The 26,480-nt window shown below is 50.4% G+C and overlaps 8 protein-coding genes across 8 annotated transcripts; 6 read left to right on the forward strand and 2 right to left on the reverse strand.

The window, feature by feature from the left end:
• Nucleotides 1-292: 292 nt before the first annotated feature.
• On the forward strand, nucleotides 293-8,779 carry BDV14DRAFT_197378 (uncharacterized protein; the record flags this gene model as incomplete). Its single annotated transcript, XM_073772666.1, has 4 exons — nucleotides 293-954; nucleotides 1,014-1,554; nucleotides 1,608-7,586; nucleotides 7,664-8,779. The coding sequence occupies 4 exons, from the start codon at nucleotides 293-295 to the stop codon at nucleotides 8,777-8,779; spliced, it is 8,298 nt and encodes a 2,765-aa protein (XP_073631113.1).
• Nucleotides 8,780-8,861: 82 nt separating this feature from the next.
• On the reverse strand, nucleotides 8,862-12,832 carry BDV14DRAFT_197379 (P-loop containing nucleoside triphosphate hydrolase protein; the record flags this gene model as incomplete). Its single annotated transcript, XM_073772667.1, has 3 exons — nucleotides 8,862-9,772; nucleotides 9,826-11,837; nucleotides 11,892-12,832. 3 exons carry the CDS (start codon nucleotides 12,830-12,832, stop codon nucleotides 8,862-8,864), a joined length of 3,864 nt encoding a protein of 1,287 aa, XP_073631114.1.
• A 492-nt stretch (nucleotides 12,833-13,324) lies between these two features.
• On the forward strand, nucleotides 13,325-14,938 carry BDV14DRAFT_187956 (cytochrome P450; the record flags this gene model as incomplete). Its single annotated transcript, XM_073771008.1, has 2 exons — nucleotides 13,325-14,703; nucleotides 14,764-14,938. 2 exons carry the CDS (start codon nucleotides 13,325-13,327, stop codon nucleotides 14,936-14,938), a joined length of 1,554 nt encoding a protein of 517 aa, XP_073631115.1.
• Nucleotides 14,939-16,311: 1,373 nt separating this feature from the next.
• Nucleotides 16,312-16,974, forward strand: BDV14DRAFT_197381 (uncharacterized protein; the record flags this gene model as incomplete). The annotated part of the gene is made up of 1 exon (XM_073772668.1): nucleotides 16,312-16,974. One exon carries the CDS (start codon nucleotides 16,312-16,314, stop codon nucleotides 16,972-16,974), a length of 663 nt encoding a protein of 220 aa, XP_073631116.1.
• Nucleotides 16,975-19,062: 2,088 nt separating this feature from the next.
• On the forward strand, nucleotides 19,063-20,275 carry BDV14DRAFT_168343 (type 1 glutamine amidotransferase). Its single transcript, XM_073767832.1, has one exon. The coding sequence runs from the start codon at nucleotides 19,092-19,094 to the stop codon at nucleotides 19,953-19,955; it is 864 nt and encodes a 287-aa protein (XP_073631117.1). The 5' UTR covers nucleotides 19,063-19,091; the 3' UTR covers nucleotides 19,956-20,275.
• Nucleotides 20,276-21,033: 758 nt separating this feature from the next.
• BDV14DRAFT_206798 (RTA1 domain-containing protein) lies at nucleotides 21,034-22,315 on the forward strand (the record flags this gene model as incomplete). Its single annotated transcript, XM_073774992.1, has 2 exons — nucleotides 21,034-21,535; nucleotides 21,600-22,315. 2 exons carry the CDS (start codon nucleotides 21,034-21,036, stop codon nucleotides 22,313-22,315), a joined length of 1,218 nt encoding a protein of 405 aa, XP_073631118.1.
• A 98-nt stretch (nucleotides 22,316-22,413) lies between these two features.
• On the reverse strand, nucleotides 22,414-23,657 carry BDV14DRAFT_197384 (MBL fold metallo-hydrolase; the record flags this gene model as incomplete). Its single annotated transcript, XM_073772669.1, has 2 exons — nucleotides 22,414-23,230; nucleotides 23,296-23,657. The coding sequence occupies 2 exons, from the start codon at nucleotides 23,655-23,657 to the stop codon at nucleotides 22,414-22,416; spliced, it is 1,179 nt and encodes a 392-aa protein (XP_073631119.1).
• A 533-nt stretch (nucleotides 23,658-24,190) lies between these two features.
• On the forward strand, nucleotides 24,191-25,853 carry BDV14DRAFT_197385 (major facilitator superfamily domain-containing protein; the record flags this gene model as incomplete). Its single annotated transcript, XM_073772670.1, has 5 exons — nucleotides 24,191-24,545; nucleotides 24,612-24,808; nucleotides 24,869-24,927; nucleotides 24,980-25,189; nucleotides 25,247-25,853. The coding sequence occupies 5 exons, from the start codon at nucleotides 24,191-24,193 to the stop codon at nucleotides 25,851-25,853; spliced, it is 1,428 nt and encodes a 475-aa protein (XP_073631120.1).
• Between the last annotated feature and the right edge of the window lie 627 nt (nucleotides 25,854-26,480).

Here is a 26,480-nt window from a genome sequence, read left to right on the forward strand (position 1 = left end):
GAGCTCTGAGAGCCGCTTAGAACAATAATATTGTGCGCGTCTCCAAGAACGGTAGTGTTCCTGCACCCCAGATCCTTCAGACTCTTAGGGTTGGGGGCCGTAAGCGGAGCACCGGGCCGTTCTCAATGAGGCATGGAAAATTACAGGTTAACCTTGCAATACCGCTCTCCGCTATTACCGGAGCGCCTAATCAAACTCAGGTGTATGTGTAGACAATGAACATGACACGATATATGCTGCTCACAGAGGAAAACAAACGCTCATCTACACATTGTGCGAACAACCATCCAGGATGACGACGCCGCCAGAGCCCATTGCGATACTTGGCCTCGCTTGCCGCTTTCCTGGCGACGCGAACACACCAGAGAAACTATGGGAAATAGTGCGTTCGGGAACACAATGTTGGTCGGATGTTCCAGAAGACAGATACAACTGGAAAGCATTCCACCATCCATCTCCGGATGCGCGAGGGACACACAATGCACGAGGGGGATTCTTTATCAACGAGGATATCTCGCGCTTCGACGCGAATTTCTTTGGCATTCCGGCAGCCGAAGCGGCGGCCATTGATCCGCAGCAGAGATTGTTGTTGGAGGTCTCGTATGAAGCACTGGAAAATGCAGGATGCTCACTTCAGTCACTTCGCGGGTCAAATACGGGGGCTTATGTTGCCCTCGTGAGCCGTGACTACGATCGCATGAGTTATCGAGATCCGAGTCAGCTCGCGAAGCACCATTTAACGGGTTGTGGGGATGCGACAGCGTGCGGGAGGATCTCCTATGTATTTGACCTTCACGGACCCAGTATGAGTTTGGACACTGGATGTTCTGGAGGCATGGTGGCATTACATTTGGCGGTTCAAGCCTTGAGGGCTGGCGAGACGAGTCGGGCTATTGTTGGTGGAACGAATTTACTGCTGGATCCAGATATGACAATTGCTATGAGCTCCCTGCAGTATGTTATTCCTCAATCTATGGTTTCAGCCTTCGAGCCCACTCTAAGACTATCTGTAGTATGATAAACGACAATGGGAAGTCCTACCCCTTTGATGCCCGAGGAGCCGGGTATGGGCGTGGTGAGGGGGTTGCAGTTTTGGTTCTGAAAAGACTTACAGACGCCATTGAGGATGGTGATAGCATTCGTGCGGTCATTCGCCACAGTGGAATGAACCAGGACGGCAAAACCAATGGAATCCTGATGCCCAGCTCTGAATCTCAGCAAGCCTTGGCCAAGTCGCTATATCGCCAGGCTGGACTAGACCCGCTAGATGTATCCTATGTGGAAGCCCACGGAACAGGCACACAAGCGGGCGATCTAGCAGAGTTAACATCAATAACGAGGGTTTTCTCCGGATCAACAGAAGAGCGACGTCGTCAGCGACCCCTTTTCCTGGGCTCTGTGAAAGCCAACATTGGGCATTCAGAGAGCACGAGTGGATTGGCTGGGGTTATCAAGACGGTGCTGGCGCTTGAAAAGGGAATCATACCACCTCTTGCTGAGCTAGAGACCGTGAAGCCAAGCCTAGAGGGTCTGTTGGAGAATGGCAATATTATTGTGGGTTTCCCGAGTCTATTAGTATTCAGTGCAAAATGCTGACGTTTTCTCAGATTCCACAGCAACCCCGCAACTGGCCCTCTGATACCGGGAGATTGGCCTCTGTGAATAGCTTTGGGTTCGGAGGCACCAATGCGCATGTCATTCTCGAATCTGCACCCGCAAGCAGTTCCCCCCAAAATGAGGTCCATGCTGGTATTAGCGACAGCAGTTCATTTTTCACAGCCGGATCCTTGACTCCATTGAGTGATAGTGAGGATGACCTTGCAGAAGAAGAACCGCTTTTATTCGTCTTTTCAGCGAAGTCCAAGTCTTCATTGGAAGCGACCATCCGGGATACACGGCAGTGGGTATTGACCCACGGAATAGCATACCGTCGACGACAGCAGCTATCGCAGACCCTTTTCCGGCGATCTCAGTTCAACTGGCGGACGAACATTGTTGCATCCTCGTATAACAACCTTCTATCAGCACTAGATGACAGGAACTGCCGCTTCAGCAAAGCGTCTTCCAATCCGCAGATTGTGTTCATCTTTACCGGGCAGGGTGCGCAACATGCTGGAATGGGGAAGGAACTCCTGCTCTGGACAGAATCTACCTTTGCACGGTCCATCTACACGTCTCGCGATATACTGTTGGAGCTTGGGGCCTCATGGGACCTCGCGGAGGAGCTTCTCCGAGACGACGCTACGTCGAGAATCAACTCCAGCGAGGTTTCCCAACCTGCAACAACTGCCGTACAAATTGCCATAGTTGATTTGTTGGCACACCTGGGTGTTAGACCAGCCGCCGTGCTTGGTCATTCCAGTGGTGAAGTTGCTGCAGCCTACGCCGCGGGAGCCTTGGGGCACAGGGAAGCATTAACCATTGCCTACTATAAGGGTTTCGTGTCTGCGTGGTGTAAAGAATCTGTGCCTTCAAAGGGAGCAATGCTGGCCGTGGGCTTGAGCGAGGCAGAAGCTACCCAGTTTGTTCGGCAAAAGCAGGGTCCAGGCCAGTGTGTCGTTGCGTGTGTAAATAGCCCCTCAAGCGTGACTATATCTGGGGACGAAGAGGCAGTGATTGAGGTGCAAAAACTACTGACGAGGGCCTCGATTTTTAACCGGCGCTTGAAAGTCAACATCGCATATCATTCGCATCATATGCATGCTGTGTCTGAGAGATTCAGGTCATGTCTCGATGGAACTTTCACAGCCCCCCCTAGGGACCCAATAAAATATTTCTCCTCTGTCACCGGGCTTGAGGTGACGTCGTCGTTAGACTCTTCATACTGGGTGGACAATTTGGTATCGCAGGTTCGCTTCGCACCAGCACTCGTGCAACTGATCGAGACAATGGGCAACTCTATCACGACCCATGGAACCCTCGCTCTCGTGGAAATCGGACCCCATTCCGCGCTCAAAGGTCCAGCTCGACAGATAATGAGCTCATTAGATAGCACGCTAACAGGTAAATGGTCTTATACTCCAACCCTTATCCGAGGCGAGGACGCCCATCTTGCTTCTCTAAGGACAGTACAGAATCTTTTCGAACAAGGAATTTCGATACGACCCAAGCCGGAGCTTCTCTTCTCGACTGAAGCAGAACACCACCAGATCGCAACACCGATAGTAGACCTACCCTCATACCCTTGGGATCATACCAACCAATACTGGCATGAGTCGAGGCTCAGCAAGGATTATCGATTGCGGTCACACGCGCCCCATGACCTGTTGGGCCTGCGTCTACCAGGAACTAGCACGATCGAACCTATATTCCGACACTTTCTAAGCGCCGATGATTTACCGTGGCTCCAGGAACACATCATCGACGGCTTTGCGTTGTACCCCGGATCCGCCTTTTTATGCATGGCTATTGAGGCGCTTCGGCAAGTAACAATGGATCGAGGGGAAAAGCGTGAGATTACCAAGTATACCTTCCGCGATATTTCATTCTCGAAAGCTCTCGTTGTCCCAGACTCTCCTGGATTTATCGAGGTACTTCTGAGTCTAAGGCCGTCACATGGAGCTCATAGAAAAGGAACTCGCAGTCATGCAAACTTCATCTGGGAGGATTTTGCTATATCTTCGATAGCCGAAAACGGGACATGGAATGAGCACTGTGGAGGCTCCATCCGCGCAGAATTCCGTGTAGACGCCTCGTCTGTGGAAGCTGAGTCCATGTCTCCAGAATACCTTCATGACATGAAAGCCCAATGCCGGGAGAGCGTACCCCCGGAAACAATATATGCCGATATGCGCCGCAACGGCATCGACTACGGGGATAACTTTGCCATAATTCGTCATCTGCGCCTCGGCGACCATCAGGCAATTGCAAAAGTTGAGGTCCCAGACGTCAGTCATATAATGCCGGCCCAACATATGCAGCCGCATATTATTCATCCGACGATCTTTGACGCCTTCATGCATGTGGTCCTACCACTTTACCATCGTCACTGTAGCCAGGGACCTGTGATGCTGGTTTCGGTCGGCGAGGTGTCAATATCTGCTGATATTGCGAAACAACCGGGTGATGAACTGATGGTTGCGTGTCGCTTGACGAGGGCTGGGCGGAGAGCTGGGTCGGTTGAAGTCGAGATATTCCAAGAGGACGACCAGGGAGTATTGAAACAAGTCGGATCCCTTTCACAAGAAGACTTCCGGGCGATTGGGGAAGGAGCGCCTGAGCAAATAAAATCGCCTCTATCTTGCTACTATGTTGATTGGATACCAGTGGACCTGTCTACTTTGCCCAGCAGAATTGCTCTGAAGGGTGGTTCAACGCGCGGGCGAAGGGTCAATATCTCCTGCTACCCGGAGACACCTCGGTCGCTGCTACTAGCAGGAGATCTTGTTTCACATCTACAATCCACTGGAGATATGGAAGACTGTTCCCTCTTACATTCTGGGCTCGAGACACTAGACCCTGGTTCTATCCATGTTATTTTCATTGGACAGTCGGTTAGTCCACGCGACCTGCTATTAAAGCTCAATAGATTGTCGAGGGTTCTGTGCGTATCGGTCATGGACGATGAGCAAGTCACCGGTATTTCATTAATGGCGGCATTCCTCTCTGACAGTCATATTGCACGAGTTGCTCAGCAACTGCTGAAGGATGCGACCGTCGTGACACTGGACTATTACCCCGGGATTTCTGCACTGCAGGAAGTCATATCAGAGCTGCTCAGCCGGTCTTTCCTAAACGCAGATGGCACGTCGGGACGTGATATCGAATACATCTACCGAGACAGCGCCTTGCAAGTTCCAAGATTAGCGCTGCATGGCCCTGCAAATGAGTGGATGACAGTCAATAGCCAACGTGGATACGACGTTAAGGAGGAGATATCCTCGTTCCATGGCGACGATGTTACATTGCAGCTGCACATAAATACACCAGGACTCCTAGAAAGCGCCGTGTTCGTTCCAACAGAAGATGTGAAGCTGCAACCCGACGAAGTCGCCGTCAAGGTCTACGCGCATGGAGTGATTAAAGCCGACGTCATGATTGTTTTGGACCGTGCGGATCCGACGGAATCAATCTTGGGCGAGTTCGCCGGCGTTGTAACTGATGTCGGATTACTCTGTAAGGATGTCTTTGAACCAGGAGACCGTGTCTGTGGGTGGAGTTTTCTCCCGTATACCAACATCGCGCGCGTTAAGAGCCATCTTGTTCAGCGATTAAGTGAATCAATCTCCTTCACGGAGGGGGCATCTATCCCGGTTGCGTTCCAGACAGCTTACCATGCTCTGGTAACCCTCGCGGGACTTGAAAAGGGGCAAAGTATTCTTATTCACGGTGCAGCCGGCGCTGTTGGACAGGCCGCGATAGCTCTGGCACAGTATCTCGAGTTGGAGATTTATGCCAACGTGGGCGTGATAGAGGAGGAGCACCTGCTGATCGAGAAGAAAGGCATACCGAAGACAAAAGTTTTCTCCAGCCGCACAACATCTTTTAAAGACTCGATAGTGCAACGGACAGGAGGACGAGGGGTTGACATGGTTCTCAACTGTTTGTCGGCAGATCTCCTACAAGAAAGCGTCTCAATTGTTGCGGATTTCGGCTACCTAATCGACGTCACGAAGTCCAGTAACGGACTGCGTGGAGGTCTGGGAAAAAACATCACGTTTGCCTCTATAGATCTGAGTCCATTGGCGCAAAAACGACCCCAGAAACTTGCAGCTGCATTTGAGGAGATTATGCACCTGTATAACGCGCAAAGGCTGGCACCAATAACTTTTACCAAGATGTCTCTTGAAGATATTAGCGATGCGTTTCGACTAGTGCAAAGTCACCGTTGCTCTGGTAAGCTGGTTTTAGACGCCGGTGATACCGCTGTCGTTAGGCGATTGCACCGGAAGCAAAGACAACAGACCCTACTTCTTACTGGTGATGAAAGTTATGCGGTGGTGGGGGGTAGCTCGCGTCTCAACGGAGCACTGTGCGACTTCATGAAGCGAAGAGGAGCAAAACAGATTGTGAGCATAATGCCGAGTGCCGAAGGAGAGAGAGCTGGAAAGTACACCCCGGATGGGATTCTATGTGGCTTGCCAGCTGATCTGAGAGGTATCATCTATGTGGAAGGAAGAGCTCAGAGAGAGGACGTGAAGCATACCGGTGACTACGAGCAAAATACTGAAACTGCGATCTGGCGAACAATAGATAGCTTGCCGTCGGCCTTTTGCATTCGGCTCACCTCAATCGACTGTCTCCGGGATAGCGAGGGCTCCATCCCTACCCATAAGCTATCCACAACTCTACGACTCGCCTCTATCGAAGGTCATACACAGGATAGTGGGTCGTCACTGACACAGCGAGACTTGGAAAATCTTCTCGATTATTGCCTGACCACTACTCTCGAGCACCAACAGGGCGGTCATAGAGAGATCATTGCGGGCCCAGACATGGCAGATTGTAAGCAGGATGATCCATTTTACAGCTCTATTTTGAAGCCTAGTACTACGGAAGACTCTCTAGGGGTCAGCAAAAGGCCGTCATCAACCAAGATCGACCAGCAGATCGCTAATGCCACCAACATCGAAGAAATTCACGACATCGTGCTGAAAGCCTCGACGGCACAATTGGCCACTTTCCTAGCCACTGATGCGGAGGACATCAACACAAACTCATCTGTGGCTGAGCTTGGTCTAGACTCACTGCTGGCCATCGAGTTCAAGAACTGGATTGTTCGCACGCTGCAGGCTCCTATGCAGACCTCTGAGATTTTAGACGCCCCAAGTTTGACGAATCTTGTACAATTAATCATACGCCGGTCCAAGATTGTCCGAAAGGATGATTTACCATCCAAAACTCCTGCGGATATTGTCAAGACAAACGGTATCCATGAACATTCCTCGCAATCCTCGTCTACTCCTTCTTTTGCCCTTCCCCCTCTTCCAATCCCGGAGCTCAGAACGCTCATTGATCGCCATCTCTCCTATCTCCGTGCCTTTGCCACAGACAACGAATTCAACTCAACCATGAAACTGGCTGCCGACTTCCAGGCGCAAGGAAGCATGGGCCAACGCCTCTACGATCGACTCCAAACAATCAGGGCCGCTAACCCCGAGAGGTGGTACCACGACCTATACCTAAAAAACCAGTATCTCGTCCGCAAAGGCCCGTTGGCACCATTCATGAGTTTCTTCTTCACGCACCCCGAGACGAATACCTCGCACAAGCAGTCCCAAGCCGAGCGAGCAGCGATAGTCGCAGCAACGGTCATCCAGTACAAAGCCCGGTTGGAGAAGGTCGAGATAACGCCCCGTGTAGTGAATGAGCAACCACTTTGTATGGACTTGTATAAGTACTTGTTCAATACTGTTCGGGAACCGGCGGTCGGTATCGACCTGCTGAGGCAGTACCCGGGGAACGATTACTTTGTTGTGCTTCGACGCGGGCAGGTATACAGGGTAAACTTTCAGCAAAGCCTAAGCCACAGTACCATCCTCCAGAAGCTTCTAGAACCGCTGCATCAAATACTGCAAGAGACGAGATCAAGGGAGATTGACTGGTTGGGTATGCTCACTGCAGGAGATCGGACATCATGGGCCAAGGTATGAGTTTTTCGGATACATCCGAACTCCCCTAAGGACCATAACTTTCTGTTGCCTCAGGTACTAACACTCCCCAGGCGCGCCAGAAATTCATGTCCATCAGCCAGGAGAATACAGCCTACATTGAAACGATCGAGAAATCCGCGTTTACAGTATGTCTCGACGACGGACGGCCCGTGACACCCGACGAGCGAGGCCGACACTTTCACTTCGGCGACGGATCTAACCGATGGCACGACAAGCCGATCGAGTTCATCATTGCTGCTAATGGCGCCTCCGGTATTTTGGGAGACCATACTGCCCTCGATGCAGGAACGGTACATGAACTGAACACTGAGATTGTTCGCCATATACAGCAATACCAGCCAAAGCACAATGTTATCCACACTAACGGCACAATCGCATCCAACCCCGCCGCAACGAAAGCAATTCCCATCCCACATTCTTTCCTTCCACCAACGCACCCTATTGCGTCACTAATTCAATCAATCAAAACCAGCTATAACGCCGCCTGCGCCGTCCGTCAACACCGCTACCCAGCACCCCTCCCCTTCGGCTCCGCACTAATGCAGCGTCACAAAATCCCCGCGAACAGCGCGTTCCAAATAATCGTGCAACTCGCAGCCCGATACTACTTCGATCATATCACACCATGCTGGGAAACGGTGTTGCAGAGTAATTTTGCGACTGGGCGCGTCGAGATAAACCAGGTTGTTTCTGAGCAGATCAAGGCGTTCGTTGAGGCGGTTGTTGCGGATTGTGAGAGACGTGACGAGCAAAACCCTAAAAGGAGCTCTTCCTCGGTCGACCTCAGAAGACTCCTCGTCGAGGCAGTAAGGACGCATTCCTCTTCTGTGCTTGCTTGTACGAGGGCTGGTGGGTCTGATAGGTTTCTCTCTATGCTCCGTGAGATCGTCTCGACTGAAGATGGAGAGGAAGAGCCAGGGTTATACCACGACCCTGTGTACAAGCGCGCAAGACCGAGGAAGTTGGTTAGTAATTGTTTTGCGACAGGGATGGCGGAGAATGGATGTTGTCTTAGGGATGAGGAGGGAGTCTGGTTGCATTTTGAGGTTGAGGCCGATAGTGTCAAGTTCTGTATTTTGGGGCCGAGGGAGGGGACGGAGAGGTTTGTTGAATGTTTGGAGAGAGCCGCGGCGGTTGTTCGGGGGATTATCGAGGGGTCTGGATGAGATCTTTTACAGATTTGAGACAATGTACTTTCATTTTGTTGTGAATGCAACTTTTCCAATTCGAGGTCTTTCTGGTCTGAAATCATCTATCAAGGCCCTGCGCCAGTACCATCTCATAGTAAACCCCCCTCTTAGCCATGAGTTGTGCGTGGCCACCCTCTTCCATAACCCTCCCTTCTCCCAGGACCAGAATACGGTCGCACCGTCTTACAGTAGACAACCGATGCGCAACCGAGATTGTCGTCCTCTTCATTCCCTCCTTCCCTGCAACGGCCGAAGACGAAACAGCCTCAATAGCCTCCTGTACAGCCCGCTCATTCTCACTGTCCAGCGCACTAGTTGCTTCATCAAACAGCAGAATATCGGGGTCCCGAATCAATGCTCGCGCAATGGCGATCCTTTGGCGTTGCCCACCCGAGAGGGATAGTCCACGGCTGCCGGACTCGGTAGAGTACCCGTCTGGTAGTGATTCTATGAAAGAGTGAATATTCGCGGCCTTGCAGGCGTCGATGAGTCGGGTCTCGATTTCCTTTTGATCCGAAACGTCATCTCCCATACCCAGAAGTACATTGTGTCGGATAGGGCCCTGGTAGAGTGTGGTGTTCTGAGTGACTAGGCCGAGTCGTGCTCTGTGAGCGTGGACATCGATCTCTTTTAGCGGCGCTCCATTTATCATAATCTCCCCTGTACCATTGTCAATGTCGTAAAAGCGCTCGAGCAGCGAGATAATCGTCGTTTTACCACAGCCTGAGGCGCCAACAATACCGACATGCTCACCCCTTCTCACTGCGATCGTTAAGCCCCGGAGGACGGGGATTGATGGTCTGCTCGGGTAGCTAAAGTGTACGTCCTTGAACTCAATGTAAATATCGGTAGTCTTTAGTTCATTTGATGGTAGCGTTTGCCGGTGCTCACCAATAGAGTTGTTAATAGGCGGCTCCGAGCGAAGGAGATGTATGATATTGTTGGCCGCGCTATGCGCTTTGGTAGTGTCTACCTGGTCGTCAGGATCTTGAGAAATAGAGACGTAGAGATCATGTACTTACTAAAAGTATACCCAAACAGAAACCCCGCAGCCTGCCCACCAAAGATGACAGCAACAAAGACCATGAAAAATGTTTCTACCCTGTATTCCCCTTCGGATAGAAGTTTCACCCCATACCAGAAAATAAGAGCTAGGGTGGCAAGATAGAGGCTCTCACACAGTCCCAGCAAGACCGCCGACGCAAGCGTAATCCGTACAAACTTGGGCGATGTTTGCTGCAGTCGCTCTTCGTACATCTGGATGACTTTCTCCTCCATTGTGAGACTTGCAACTGTACGGATAGCACCAATTGCCTCGGCAGCAAATCGTGCGCTCTCAAGATAGATCTTCGATGTCCGTTCCTGGCTTGTCATCTCTAGTCGGATTCGTACGTAGCCGGTAAAGAACAATGGCGGGAGGCAACCGAAGATAGCGACAAGGGCAATCTTCCATCCGACTGCGAGGGCTAGTATGCTTGACCCAAGGACATTGACAAGTACAAGAAGGATATATCCGAGACATAGCGAGACAAGATCTTCTATACGCTGAGGATCAGATGCAAGTCGCCCTGTCATAACACCCGCAGATTGGCCATCGATTTCAAAAAAGCTCATGTCCTGGTTAAGCATCGCGGCGAAGTATTTGCTGCGGTAAAAGGTCGCTATATGTGACGCCGCGACGGTGAAGAAGAATCCCAGCCCTGCGTAGCAGATCAAGACAGAAATTGCGAGGACAATGTATATCACGCCCCAGAAGTTTCCCTCGGATAGCATCTTGCCAGAAAGCTCCGGGAGAGGAAGCTGGAAGATGAGTATGGCTCTGCTGAAGACGACAGCTTGCACGGGGAAGACGCTGCCAGCACCGATGGAGACAATCAGGCCGCACACGAATAGAGGCCAGAGCTTTATGCAACCTCGAAGCAAGATTGCGAGGCATCTGATAAGGGATATTCGCTTTTGCGAAGTGGAATCCACTGTTGAAGGAATGCTTGGTGTGGCCAATTCCTCGGCCATTCCTTTCTCGTCTGTAGCCCGTAGAGACTGAGACTCCATAAACTGCGACTCCATAAACTGCGACTCCATAAACTGCGAATCGTCTCTCGAAGGAACATCTTCTGTCTGTGCACAAACTAAGTCATAGTATGCGCCTTTTCGTGACAGCAACTCCTCGTGAGTCCCCTGCTCCACCAGTCGACCTTTACTCAGCACTATGATTCTATCGGCTCTTTTCACTGTCGGAAGCTTATGGGCAACAATTATGGTCGTTCGCGTTTGAGAAACATTGTCGAGAGCGGCCTGGACAATCCGTTCAGCCCTAGGATCAAGCGCAGAAGTAGCTTCATCCAAAAGTAGAATTGGAGGATTGCGAACAATGCTGCGAGCGATTGCAATCCGTTGTTTCTGCCCACCACTCAGCAATCCATCTCCGCCTCCGACGTTAGTATCATATTGTTCCGGTAGATGCTGGATGAATTCATGCGCAAATGATTCTTTACATGCGCTTTGCACAATCTCCCGTTTCTCACACTCGGAAAGGCGCTCAATTTCCGTTCCGAAGAAGCCATGGGAGACGTTCGCGAAGATTGTGTCGCTGAACAGGACTGGCTCCTGCTGTACGGATCCCATTTGGCTGCGAAGCCATTGGATGTTTAGCTCGTTTATGGGTTGTCCATCGAGCAAGACGGATCCTTCAAGAGGGTCAAACCAGCGTGATACCAGAGCCATTATAGTGCTCTTTCCACTACCCGAGCTGCCAACTATTGCAATAGTCTTTCCGGCTTCGAAGTCTAGACTGAGGTCATCTAGCACCTTGACAGTCGGACGGGAAGGGTACGCAAAGGAGACATTTCGGAGTGAAATATGGCCAGTGATTGTAGGGAGGCGTTTTCCCAGGCAGGATAGCGAGTTCATTTTTGACTTGCGATCAATGACCTCGAACAGTTCTTGGGCGGCAGCGGACGTCTTTGTAGCCTCTCCGATGAAAGGTCCGATGAGAGTGAGGGATTGACTTCCAATGAGCACTGAAGTCAGGACACTGTAAATTGTGTTAGTATAAACCCATACTAGGTGACCTTATTGGTTTCCATACGTGATGAGATACCCCCCGCTGGGCATCTCGCCTTTCGCTAGGAGTCTGATACCGTAGAACCACGCCAGGGCATAGGCACAAAACATGATCGCAAACTGAACGCCATACTGTATGCCCCTAATCGGGCCTCTCTTTACCCCTAACACTTTGGCTTCCTCCAAGTACGCATCATATTTGTTCTGCAATTTTGTCGCTGCGTTGAACGCAGTCACTATGTGGGTTGTCGACAGTGCCTCCTCTGCAATGCCCCCGGCCTTGCTGTAGATACCTAGAATCTTGGTACTTATCTTCGTGTCTAGAATGACAGTCACAATTACCACTGCGATAGCGATGGGAAGGGTGGCCGACACCACGAGGGTCAATTTCCAGTGCCGCGAGAATGCGACCGCAAATGCAGCGACGAGCTGAGCAGCACCTTCCACAGCAATTCCCAACTTCTCACCAAGACCTATCTCAACTAGGTCGGCATTGTTCGCGAGAATGGTTGCGACAGTTCCAGGAAGGCAGGTGTCGAAGTAGGCTAAGTCCTGGCGCAAAATAGAGCGAATAAAGTCCTGGCGCAAAGCCTTGACGCATCGAGTCGCTGTGTAGCGGAGGCAGGTAGCATTAACAGACGAGAGAACAAATATAGTAACGAAGAGGTATGTGAAGTACAGTGCATTTTGAGATACCCGCCCGCGAAATTCAGAAGGCGATAGTTTTCCGGCGCCCCAGTCATTGAAGTTGTCAACCAGAGTGCCCAACACTAGGGTCATTAAGGGGAGGGCAGCACCACATCCTATGGCTGCTAATAGACCAAAGGCTCTTAGGGCATGGTCATGCAAGGTTGAATAGCCCCAGACTCGAAAGTAGGCGGACCTGCCTGGAGCTCGGGGGGCAGCATCGTCCTTCACTTCGACCACCGTTTCTCCGCGCGACTTTTCCTGCGAGGATTCAGCCATGAGGTGCGCTTACTGAACACTCTCCCCCTCCTTCATAATGATGATTGTGTCTTATCATCCACCCCTCTTCTCTTTCTGATACTGCATGACTATAAGGCTGTAAATTATGTACGGTATGGCCTATACCGTTTGGTGACCGTTTCGAAGGATGGGCTGATGTCAGGCTGAAGACAAACAAGCAGGGAAGAAGATCCAGATCCTACTGAGAACCCACCTATTAGAGAGTGCCAGAGAATAAGCCAAGTCATCGTCACACGCTTAGCGCAGTAAATGAACAATCTGGGGGCGGAGGATCTGCCCGCAGTATATCCGCCGCAAGCAAACAGCGGAGACCTCGCAAGGTCAACGGAAGGGTCACGTCCGCATTGAATGAGGCTAGTCCGGCTCATGGTGGTGTAGTATCATGAAATCAGTAACATCGACTCAAATCCAGATCGGCCCCATTGAAATCGTAACCAAGGCAAGAGCCAGGTCAGGGAAGAGGTACCCAAGATGGTCCTTCTCCAGCTCGCTTCCTCGGCAGCTATTGCCTCAATCTCCTACGGCCTCTACCTTGTCATCTACCGTCTTTACTTTCACCCTCTTCGCCACTTTCCCGGCCCCAAGCTGGCCGCTGCAACATTCTGGTATGAGGTCTACTACGACTGGTTCAAAGGCCCATATCCGGGAACGTCATGGAACATTGACAAATTGCACGAACAATATGGTCCCATAATTCGCAAAACACCTGATGAACTCAATATTCAGGACCCAGACTACCTTGACACTTTCTTTGCTGGAGGTCGACGCGATCGATATAGCCGGCAGGGCAAAGAGGCTGTGGGCTCTGTGCAATCGACCCTGCTTGGTTCCGACCATAAGCGACGGCGCGGAGCGCTGACAAGATTCTTTTCGAAGCGGTCGTTACACTTACTCGAGCCCTCTGTCATCGACAAAGTTGAGCAACTATCTGCCAGGATCGATGAAAGTTATCTACAAACGGGAGAGATCCTAGAGGCAGGGATCGCCTTTGGTGCGCTTACCCTCGACACCATCACGGAATACTGCTTTGACACAAGCTTCGGCTGTCTGGCAAAGCCTAACCTCGGCGCAGAATGGAGAAAGACATTTTGGGATATGCTAGAGAGCATACCCTTCCTGCGAAACTGGACTTTCATCGCGGAGTTGTTCTTCTGGGTTCCCCTGATTGTGGTGAAGTACACAAATGCAGGCATGGAACAGTTCTTCACCATGAAGAATACAAATATTGCAAAGGTTGCGGAGGTTACGAAGGAATGGGAGGCAGACCAGGTACTTTTGGCCCAGGGGGAGGATCCCTTCGCGAGTGGGAAACGGAAGAGGACCATCTTCTACGACATCCTCAACAGCGCTGTATTGCTGCCTGAGGATAAAACAGAGAAGCGCATGGCAGAAGAAGCATTTGGTATGGTTGTGGCAGGGGGCTACACCACCGGAAAGGCCATGGCTAATCTCATCTACCATCTGCATGCTAACCCTCAATGGCTGGAGAGGGTCCGCGAAGAGCTGCACACTGTCATGCCGAGTCCAGATACACCGATCAAATTATCCAACTTACAAGCTCTTCCTATATTTACTGCGTGCGTCAAAGAGAATCTGCGCATCGGCTACATTATTGTTGATAACATCATGCTGGTTGAGCCCGTCGAAACTCTAGTATACAAGAACTGGGTCATTCCTCCCGGTACTCCAATGGGGATGAATCTGTACCACATGCATATGAACGAGCAAATCTATCCAGACGCAAAGTCTTTCAGACCAGAGCGCTGGCTCAAGGCAGCGGAAGCGGGCTACGACCTTGATAGGTATTTTGCTCCTTTCTCCAAGGGAACAAGGGGGTGTCTTGGCGTCAAGTGAGCTTTTCCTTTTCTTCCAAGCTTGCATTTCAACTAACAAGAGTTTTTTCTTTTCAGTCTTGCGTATGCGCAGATGTACCTGGGAATGGGCGTCATCCTGCGGCGGTTCAATTTGGAGCTCTACAATGTCGTAAAGGAGCGTGACGTAGACACGGTCAGGGACTGCTTTGTTGGTCTTGAGAGCCCAGAGTCGAAGGGAGTTCGATTCAAAGTACTTGGTAAGCGAGCGTAGGACAAATCATTTTTGTGTGGTGCTTGACACTGTTAGCCATGGGATTATCGAGAAATGTTCCTGGCATTAGTCTGAATGTCGGGTCTATAATTTCCACAATATAGTAATAGTTCTCAAACATTCATAGTCTGACAAGGTCTGACATACATTGGTGGTCTTGTTCATTTTGAGTAATCTACAAATAATGATCGTAGCTATTATGAGATGTATAGAATCTTGCTATCAGCATTACGCATAATTTAAAGCTCAAAGAACAGCATGATATAGTAGTATCTGTAGATCATTTCCACAGTTCACATCAAGAATAGTATAACCAACTCAACGGCAGAGAGGCTTAACATTAAGAAAACACCTATCCTCAAGGCCCGTAATAATAATTCCCCGGCACCGAAACCGCACTATAATCCCCTGGAAACCCCCTAAACTTAGACTTATCACAACGACCAGGATTCCAAATCGGCTCATACAGCTCCGAGTCAAGAACAAACCTACACATCTGGGGTGCTGGTAGATATAGCGAGCGAGATATCCGTAGGCCGGGATGTGAAGTTGTAGAAGTACTGCAGGTCAAGGCCATTCCATGCACCGAAGGCACGTAGGATCTGGTGGATGTCGTTGTCGTGAGTACCAAGGATGCTGGCCTCGTTTGTGCCTAGTGCTTGAGTTCGATACTCGACTAGTAGCGGTGCTGTGTTTGCTGGTCGTAGCCAGAGTCTGGGCTCAAGATGTGCGAGCCCGAATTCTTTCTCGAGATCTGAGATTCGGGACTCGCGGATGAAGGGTTTAGCTTCAGCCCATTTTGCCAGCAACAACAATGTTTCACCAAAAAGCCTCCCAAGGCCAAAGCAGGGAGAGATTCAGAATTGGATGGAGAGTCGAGAAACCAGATCTTTTACTACAGCCTGAGGACACAATAGTTTACGGTTCTGAGTGCAGACCTTTTAGGTTACGTCCTCCACCAGTGTCCCGACTGGGCCTCTAGGCCCACGAAGAGAACAACATGATGATGGCAGACTTGAAGAATGTCATTCGCAAAATAAACAAAACGACATAAGAAGCATCACGAATCCGAGTCAAACAGGCGGGAAAGACCAAGGAGTGAACCCGGAGATTCTGGGGTTGGCCCGAGCAGTCAGAACCGGCGCAGGCGAGGGTTATCTGATTCTCAGTATTCAGAAGCCAAAACTAGCCGCCAGGAAAAGGGAAAAGGAGCGATCCTTATCATGGAGGTTCGATAATGTTCATTGTGACGGCCGAGCTGGCAGATTCATAAGGTTTGTGGCGCGCGCCGTCTAGGACACCATCAAGATCCCGACGCCGGTCTCCTGGGTACTTTTGACAGAAGCCTCGGGCAGGGATATCGACCATCAAGGATGCTCCACACTCTTGCCAAACGGACAGAGGCCTCCGGTCAGCCGTCTGTTCCTGAGGGGCGGTCTATCTCAAGGGCCGTGAGCCAGAAATACACAATCATCGGCTCCGTCGCCCGCGAACTTCTCATCTATGCTCTCTACAAGTATGAAGCGATCCGGCAGCTCAGACCCATTGCCGCCATGAAGGGTCCCATGGGTCGCGCTGTGCTGCGTCAAGTATTGATCTTCAGCGCAGTCATCACCACCCTTGACATCTTGCATGTTCGATCCCTCTTCGCAAGAGGGTACAAGGTCGCCGTGACTTACCCGGGGATCATGCTGCCCATTGGTTGCGCAATTCTAAGCATTAAGATAAAGGTCGAATTCACCATACTGAACAAGTTATTGGAACTGCTGGGGGCGCCGAAGTTGACGGATCCGAGAGTTTGTTTGATTTGTAGGTGCGCGACATCCATTGATGTTTTAGGGGATGGTAGTGATGGACATTCAAGTTCGTTCCATCTTGACTCTATATACCCTCCTCCCGCCTGTATGGATGCCGGTATGGGCTCGGCCACAGGCATAGCGACTGAGACTGGGGTTGAGAGGAGTCGCCACCGTTACCAGTGTCGAGGAGTCGGAGGCGGTCGCGTGGACGAAGTGTATGACGCTTTGCTTGTATGATACCTAGGTGACTGTCTGCATTCAATAGAATCATCGGAAGTTTGTGTTTTAGTCACCAGAATGTTTCAGAACGGTGATATCTTGGTTCCTCTGGCTGCTGTACCGAAATTCTACCCTGGCGGCTCCCGTCTCTGGATGCATCAACCCTAAACGCCCAATCACATTGGTATAGCAACCATTATAGCCATGGTTGGCTAAGAATCTGATAGATGAAACACCGAAACGTCGATCTTTAGCTTTCCAAGACATTCACTCAATCTTGCTCATCTTCTCCCCCACCATCTTCCCCCCTCCACCCTTACCAGCAACCCGCGCAGGATCCCACTTCCTCAACGCACAGATGTGCGCCCAAGTCCAAAACATTAAGAGAAACCCCGCAACAACGAGAACCACCAAGCCAACAGGCAGCAAAAGGGCAGCGTAGCAGGCCGCAAATTTATCGAACCACGAGAAGTCCCCCGGAAACCCTCTTCCCACCCCCATCAAAGATCCCCATGTTATCGAGAAAGCAGGTCGGAAGGCGCGGTACCAGCCCGTTAAAATCCAATAACCCTCTATTTGTTGCAGCGGGAAGAATATTAAGTGCAGGATGAAGAGAAGTTGAGCGTTTCCAGATGTGCGTAGGTACCCTTTCGATTCGAGCCAGGCAATGATGTCGCGGAAGTCGTTGGGTATTCTTTTGGCGAGAAGGTAAGATTGCTCAAACCAGTATGTGTAGATGAGAAGGAGGACCCAGTGTCATGTGTAGTAGAGGAGCCAGTGGGTGAATGTATTGTCGGGGTTGTTTGGGGTGGGTTTCATTGTGTGGATATGGAATCGGCAATATGGATGGAAATTCAAGCTGCTGAATGGGAAGAAGGCGGGCTATAAAGTTGAGCCTGAGACTGGTTTAAGTAACTTGTGAATGGGGCACTTGAATAGTTTTCGTGGGGATCATGACTAACAAGTCTATAACAAAAGAAGTAAAATGCATGGCGATTAACCCTGCACTATAACTAACTGGTATCCAGTGACTGTTTACAGATGAATAAGCTCCCCGCCGGTTTATATCGATACTTAACAAACAATATAGACGGTTTCTCATGAGTGCTCTTTCATAAATCACATTAATAAGTTGCATTTGTGTGACATATTAGTCCTTTGTTTGAGGCCTTTAAGAATGCAGGCAACGGATCGTTCCACAAAGAATGAGTTCAAAACATCAAGGCAGACAGGCTAACTTAGTCAGTCTAGCATAAACAGCGTATACGCATTAAACAGTGATAGGAAATAGACCTTAATCACCAAAATTTTGATCTAGCCGTACTCTACATCGCCATTAGGCGGCAGGTCTCCAATAGCTTTCGGATGAAACGTAAGAATCCTGCCAGGTTTATCCTGTGCATCAATGGCTAGGGTTATACCCACCATACAAAACTCCATGAGCCTTCGATGCCGCCTGATGTTGTTTGTCAGTACCTTGATGCTTCGCAGACTCGGCCATATAGTCTGACCTAATCCCGTAACCTCAAACTTCGACGAGTCCGCCTGCACGTTTTTTCAGGTCTATTGGCGGCTTTTGGTTAGCGACTCGCAGAGAGCTGTAAAGTTTGATCTGAAAAAGACCACCTAGTGATGAAATGACTAAGTATACTGTATGATATCCGATGATTGTATAAAGGGAAATTCCTGTTGTAGAATAGAGTTTCTTGGGTCATTATAAACCCAGCGAGTTTGTGACACGGCTTCACCCCCCCTGGGCTTCGGGTTATGGTCTGTGATGTTCAATTTATTATAACATCAGTAAGCCAACAATGACGTTTTGCTAGAGCTTCCAACGGGGTGGTTATACGAGTCTTGGCGGGTGAGATGGTGGAGAGCCAAGACCGGAAGTCCGTGGAGGTTACAGCGAGGGTGGAGAGGAAATCAGGTAACATCTTAATACACCAATCGGGATGTGTAATTGACGATCTCGCCAAGGCAATAGGGCTGCCAGGGCAAGGCACAGGGCTGGGCATGCCCATAGATCCGCAGTCTGACGTCAAGACCAGCACAGTGCAACTTAAAAGCACCGGAGATCCCGGATACTCTACCATACCACACAGATTTCCAGACACACATTAAAGGCAAGCATAACCATGGACCAAACATACAAACCAACCCCCATAGCCCCCGTCGTCCGCCTCATGGTCCTCGAGACCGACCAGCCACACCCAGACACATACTCCGAGCGCGGAACCTTCGGCCAGATCCTCCACGAGCACTTCAGCATCGCCGGCCGCGCTCATCACCCGCCTCTAGGTGTAGAAACAGACCAGGTCTTCGTGGTTACCGAACAAGGCGGACGGATGCCGACCGCGGAGGAATTCGACAATTTCGACGGCCTCCTCATAACAGGCAGCGTGTACGACGCGCACGGCGACAACGAGTGGATATTGCAACTATTGAAACTCCTCCGAACACTCTGGATTAAGCGACCTGATTTCCGCTTTCTGGGGGTCTGCTTTGGACACCAGATTCTTGCGCGGCTGTTAGGTGGTGAAGTCGGGCCCGCCCCGTCGCAGGATTGGGAACTCGGTCATTGTGCCATTGAACTTACGCCTGTGGGACAGAGGCTGTTCCGGACGCGCAAGGGCGATAATCATATCCATTTACACCAAATGCACCAGGATCAGGTTACGAAGGCGCCGACGGCTGCGACTGCGGGCCCTGAACTGGTTGCACAGGACACCGAGATTGTGTGCTGGGGACGGAGCGAGCATACGTCTGTTCAAGGCCTTTACTTGCCTAACCGGTTATTTACGACGCAGGCGCATCTGGCATTCGACGAGGACATGGTGAAGCGGCAGATTCAGATAAGAGTGGACAGTGGTGCGATTCAGGATCTTGAGCATGCGGATCGTGCGGCCGAGACGGCGGAGCTGGAGCATGATGGTGTTGAGGTTGCTAAGGCTATACTGCGGATCTTTGTGTATGATGACGATGCGTATGAGGGGCCGTGAAGGGTGAATCGGCTAGAAGATGAAAAAAAATTTGACCGTGTTAGCATAATTCCTCAGATCTGAAGGTTCCTGGTAGCCTTGTAGGGCTGTATAGAATGGAGTCAACGGGATGTTCAAGTAGGGCTAGTGTACGGCGAAGACCTCGAGAAACACTCTTTAGCGATTTCAATTCAATTTTCCAGGAAGCGGATATCTCATACTCGATTTTAGCGGAATTGGTTACAAATAGCTTTGGCGAAAGTGTGGAGAACCCGACCATGGCTGGGACCGTTCAAGGCCCGGCCAACGTACAATTGAAGAAATCAGAGGATGGGAGGGCGCGGATCAGATATATTGCTACCTAATGCATCGGGCAAGTGCTTACAAGGTAGGACCAAACCAATATGCAAACAAGGCTTGGTATGCTGATAGCTTTAGTCCGCCAAGCCATAATACGACATGTCACTAACGAAGAGGATCGATCCGCAGGACGGCTGCAAGTCGATGTTGTCTACAGCTAGACCCGCCCTCTCCAATATACAAAGTATGTCGCTATAGCCTGGACTGTGCCTCACACAAACAAGCGGGCCTCTTTATGGTGAGTGCTGAACGCAAACAAGCACACTATCCCTGAACAGGCTTAAAACGTGCTGAAGTCGGCGCCGGCTGTGCAAATCTGGGGGCCAAACAAAACTCAGTAGCCTAACAGATGGGTCCATCGAACCTCGTATATTAAATATTCGAGCCAACCAATTAGAAGTGCAGCTTGGATTAAGCTATGAACAATTCAGAAGCCAAGTTTGGAAGAAATGGCCGCCGAGCCTCGATTGTAGCGCTGGAAGTATCATCAGATAGGCAACCTTGATTTTCGACCCAGAAATAGAACTGGCAATGCATGGACTAGTTTTAAGGCCTTAAGAGCAATGGTAGTAGTGAGTATATAACGCAGGATGTGTTCGTTGAAGGTAGACCTTTATCACAACGAAGCTTGAAGTACAAGACAGCATCGATCCAACCCATCTCTTTTATCTCCCTTCTCCGCGTATATCCTTCATAGAGCCAACCAAGTGTTCTTGTCCCTGCAATTCTGAGTACTACCATGCGGTCGTCATTGTTCCTCCTACTGCTCAATTTCGCCGTGACAGTGCTAGCTGCGCCAGCGTCGACCGCTACAACTGGCGCACTCGATGCAGTCCAGCTCCAGCAACGAGCCACAGCGCCACTCAGCAGCCCTGGGATTCAAAGAGCCATTGAGGATACAGTCGAGTCAACTCCGACCTTGGTTCGGCGCGATGACGAGACCTGCACACCCACCATTTCTCCCGACGCAAATGGCTATGTCCCGCCAACTGAGTGCAATGCAATGTACTCATACTACCCGTCATTCGGCGCAGCAATCGCCTTTTCTACTCTCTTTGGAATATTGGTCATTACACACTTTGCGCAAGCTATTTCCCACAAGGCGAGCTTTGCCTGGGTCATTTTGATGAGCGCGATTTGGGAGTTTGGCGGGTTCGTAACGAGGACATTGAGTACGCGGCATCAGCAAAGCGAGTCTCTTGCGACTGTTAGCCAGATACTTATTCTGCTGGCTCCGTTGTGTACGTTTTTTTCTTTCCTGCTCTATAGCCGGCTTCCTTGGATTGCTAACATCATTCCTTTCAGGGGTAAACGCATTCGACTACATGGTCCTCGCCCGAATGATCCACTTCTTCATGCCAGAGCGCCGCATAGGCATAATCAAGCCCGCGCATCTAACAAATCTCTTCGTTCTCCTTGATATAGCTTCCTTCATCGTCCAAGCAGTCGGCGGGCTAATGGCCTCTCCGACCTCTTCCGCCGAAACAATGCAAACAGGAATCCACATCTACATGATCGGCATGGGCGTGCAAGAGTTCTTCATCCTTATTTTCCTGGGTATCGCAATAACCTTCCATCGACGTATCTTCCATCTAGAAAAGGCCGGCGCATTGCCCGTGCACAAGACGCAGTGGAGGGGTATGCTCTATGCACTCTATGTCAGTCTGGTATTCATTACTATCCGCATCATCTACCGGCTTGTGGAGTATTCCTCTGGCACGGAACTTTCCAACCCGATTGTGAGCCATGAGTGGTTCATGTATGTTTTTGATGCGGTGCCGATGTGTGTTGCTATTGGGGTTTGGTGTCTTGTGCATCCGGGGGGTGTGCTTAGGGGCCAGGATGCGAGGATGCCGACTAGTCCGTTGGGGAGGTTCTTTCGTTGTTGCTGTTGCTGTGGGTGTTGTAGGAGGGGGAGGAAGAGTAAGAATGTACAGAAGAGGGAAGAGAGTCAACGGCCAAGGTCGAATGAGATGTTGATGGGGTCCTTGCCTGAGAGGGGGAGTTCTCCTTATACTTGATGCATATGTATGGAATAAAGTCTGCTACTTCAGATCCTGCGATTATTCCTGCCAGGGCCAACTTAGATACATTGAATAGAATATTTTTAGCCACGATATCATTCTCCTCTCCTCATCGCCTCATCAATATCAACCTTTTTCCCACCCCTCCAGAATCCCTCAACAATAGGCCTCCTCCCCTCCTTCCCATCCTTAGGCAACTCATTCAAAAACTTCCACTTCGTGTCCTCCTTATACCCCATCTCCAACCAATCACCTATATCCGCTGATGAATCATCATTAATCACCGGCAAGACCTCAAACAGCGCCGGATCATGCGCTAGACAAATAAACACTTCCGGCGCAGCATCAAACTCCATCAATCCCCTAACACTTCGATTCGCAGTCTCGGGATCAATGTATACTGATTTTGGCGCAACACTAGCAGTGTAATACGGCGTTGTCCTCTTTTCTTCAGAAGCATGAGAAGGATGGCACGTCCCGAATATCTCGCATGGACAGGGGGTTGGATAGTAATTGTCCAAACCACTAATTTCATCCGGTAGCGGAATATACCTCGATGGCCGTAAACTCCCCGCAAAATGACACGAGTCCGCGCCCATCAGGATAAATGATGACGGGTTGGCCGTTGTCCGGGCAAGACCGCACATGTGCCCTATTGCGTGCCCTGGGACATCAAGGAGGTAGAAGGAGCCGTCGCCGAAGAAATCGTGGGCTTTGAATTGGCCAATTGGGAGATCTGATAGGAAGGATATCTCGCGCATTTCGCGACCGGTGTAGTCTGTTTCTAGGAGGGGGGAGGTAGGGTTGCTGGGGTATCCTGGGAGGAGGTTTGACGTGAACCCGGGGCCGACGATGAGTGTTACGGATGGGGGGAATTTGGATGTGTCGCCTATGTGGTCGAAGTGCCAGTGACTAGACACATATTATATGTAAGCGATCTATAACCTGGAGTTAATGTATTGGATGTATGGTCTCACCTCCAAATAACAGCATCCAAACTCTCCAACTCAACCCCTGCCTCAACCAAAACCTCATCAACACCCATATCAATCCTCAAACCCTTAACATTAACGCCCTTTGCAAACTTCTCCGCCGTAAAAGGTGAATAGTTCCAGTAATCCTTGCGCGCGCCTGTATCGAAAAGAACTTTCTTGCCTGATTCGGTATGTGTAATTAGGAACGCCATAGCGGGGCAATTCCATGCCTCGTGGCCTGGGATGACGGGGTTGAGGAAGTTCTCTGAGCGCACGTACAGCTGCATCGTTGTGTTTATGGCTTGCACTTTGACTGTGCACGTTGAGGAGGGGATTCCGAGGGCTGGGGTATGTGTGTCGGTCATCTTGTTTGAGGATTATCAAGCAAAAGCTGGTGCTGGTTCTGGTTAGGTTCCGGTCTCGAGTAGGAAGGTTGAGATCAGATCGAATTGAACTGAATTCTTACATTCTACGTATGCGGGGGAGTTGGGAATTTCACCTTCCATTGCTCAGCTTAGGACCTCCAACTGCAAGACGTAGGTAATCCGTGTACCCCGGATTAAGCCCAGTTACTCCAACCTGCGTGACCTTAGGCTGGAAGCTTATCAGCGGCCTTAATCCCTGGATATCTCTGTCTTGTTCTTATTGGCCGGCGATCCTGCCAGCTGACGCCAAGATAGCTGGTGGTGGTGTAGATCGGCACGCAGCCGATAGTAGATACCACTATCAGCATGGATGGAGAAGTGATTCCTTCAGGCGGACTATCAGTTCTAGCCGTGTTTGAAGCAAACAGCCACTACCAGGGATTGTTCGTTCGGTTATAAGTAGCCCAAAACACCAGCGGTCTATGCGCAACTCGTCTAGAATCTACTTTCCACAGTTCACCTACTCTGGCACAATGGACGAGAAAACCCGCATCCCCTCGCCAACCGAAATCTCAGAGGAGACAGGTGCAGGCGAGACCCTCACTATAGATCCAAAATACGACAGAGAACTCACGACCAAACTCGACCTCCGCCTCATCCCCGTCCTAGGCCTCGTCTATCTCATCTGCTTCCTCGACCGAACGAACATCGCCAACGCGCGGATTGCAGGGTTGGAAGATGGTCTGAATATGCCGCCGACGGGATACAATACTTGTCTCTGGATCTTCTATATCCCATTCGTGCTCTGTGAGATCCCGAGTAATATGATTATGGCTCTTCCTTGGGTAAAGCCGAATCTTTGGTTGGGGGGGTTGATGTTTGTTTTGGGTTAGTATCTATGAGTCTCACTTCACTACCTTTTGACTCAAAGTCTAACATCTATTGTTGATGTAGGTATTCTCGCAATGTGTCAAGGCCTCACACATAGCTATGGCGGTCTTCTCGCAGTTCGGTTCCTGATGGGGATTGTCGAGACGGCCCTTCCGGCTGGAAGTGCGTTCTTGCTCTCTACGTATTATCGCAAGAAGGAGATTGCTCTGAGAATGGGGTGCTTTTATGCGTTTGGGCAGGCCGGGGCTTGCTTCAGTGGGGTATGCTTTCTTGATGCGGTTCGGATTGTGATGTTCATGTTGCTGACGTGCGATGCATAGCTCCTCGCCTACGCTATAATGGACATGGATGGGACTGGCGGGTATGAAGGGTGGAGATGGTATGTGAATCCCATCGACATCCTGAAGAAGAGAAAATACTAATGGGCTTAGGATCTTCATATTAGAGGGACTGGTCACGCTTGTCTTTAGTGCCGCTGTATTCACCGTCGTCCCGAATTTCCCTTCGCGAGCTACCTGGTTGAAGCCGGTTGACCGAGAAGCTCTTCTTGCTCGACTTGATGTCGACAAGGGGCTTGGTCAAGATGAGCCCAAGAAGCAGGACTGGATCAACGCCGCGGCAGACCCAAAGATTTGGATACTGTAAGTCCCATCATGCACTCGCCGTAATCTAGATAAGCCCATCTAACTCCAATATAGGACGCTTCTCTTCTTCTGCGCCGACATGTCCGCTGGCTCCCTCAGCTCCTTCAACCCAACAATCCTAAGCCAGTTGGGCTGGACATCCCGCCGCGCCCAAGTAATGACAATTCCAATTTGGGTCGTGGGTACAAGTGTCGGTCTAATCGCAGCCCTCTTAGCCGGAAAAACAGGAAATCGAAGCCTCTTCATCTTCCCCTCCATCCTAATCTCCGTCGTCGGGTGGGCATTGCACTATTGTCAGATCGACCCCCCCGGGGTGCGCTACTTTGCGCAATTCGCAATTGCAATAGGCACGCTCACGCAAATGCCGCTTTACTCTGGCTTGTTACTGGCGAATTTACGTGGGAAGGCGAGTTTGAGTTTGGGGTCTGGGATTCAGTTTGGGCTGGGGAATTGTGCGAATTTCGTGGCGAGTAATGTGTTTATTGATAAGCAGAAACCGGCGTATCCGATTGGGTTTGGAACGGGGTTGGGGATTACGGCGGCGGCATTTCCGATTATGGGGGGTGTTGTGCTGTGGTTTGTTTGGCATAATAAGAAGGTAGAGCTTAATGGTGGTGTTGGGGATGGGAATGGGGAGAGGGGGTATAGGTATGTACTATAGAGAGTGGAGTGAGGCTTGTTAGAAAGTTGGTTAGTAGAGCCCAGTAGTTGGGATATTATTTCTCGAAGAATACGATAATGTCTACTATGTGTTAATTTGCATCCATGAGGAGATGAATAATTGGTACTACCTAATACGGTGCCAACCAATGGGTATCTAGGTAGGTAGGGTATCTTGATTCGACAACCTATGTACGGGGTCTGATAACGCCTGCCTGGTGTTACCCAACCCCACCCCCAACACCTCACCTGCACCAAGAGGCGAGTCAACAAAACCCTGTTCATCCATACGCTTGGACCATTATCTTCACGAGTCCAGGATCTTGCGACCTTGTCCCACCCCGCAGTAGGTCAGCTTGAAGACCTGCTAGCTCCAGCATCCGATGATAAGTATCACTGACTCGTGCAAAAAAGCTGACTAGGTATTTTATCTTCATGGATAAGGCCCGGCAGGATACCGTCGGCTGCGCGCGAGAATCCTCCTGGCCGATATGGTAGCTTGGCTCGGCTTGACTTTCTCGGCTGCGTATAAACCTTGATATGATAAAGATGTTTGACAAGGCACTGTTAAATGGGGCTTACCAGGGGGTGGATATAATATACTTACGTTGTCGGTTCGACGGTTGAA

The sequence above is a fragment of the Aspergillus stella-maris genome (assembly GCF_047715825.1).
Source record: "Aspergillus stella-maris strain CBS 113639 unplaced genomic scaffold BDV14scaffold_10, whole genome shotgun sequence".
Classification (NCBI taxonomy): domain Eukaryota; kingdom Fungi; phylum Ascomycota; class Eurotiomycetes; order Eurotiales; family Aspergillaceae; genus Aspergillus; species Aspergillus stella-maris.

Bases quoted from the DNA above. Each gene is read 5' to 3' on its own strand.
- BDV14DRAFT_168343 (XM_073767832.1), top strand. From the start codon at position 19,092: ATGGACCAAACATACAAACCAACCCCCATAGCCCCCGTCGTCCGCCTC.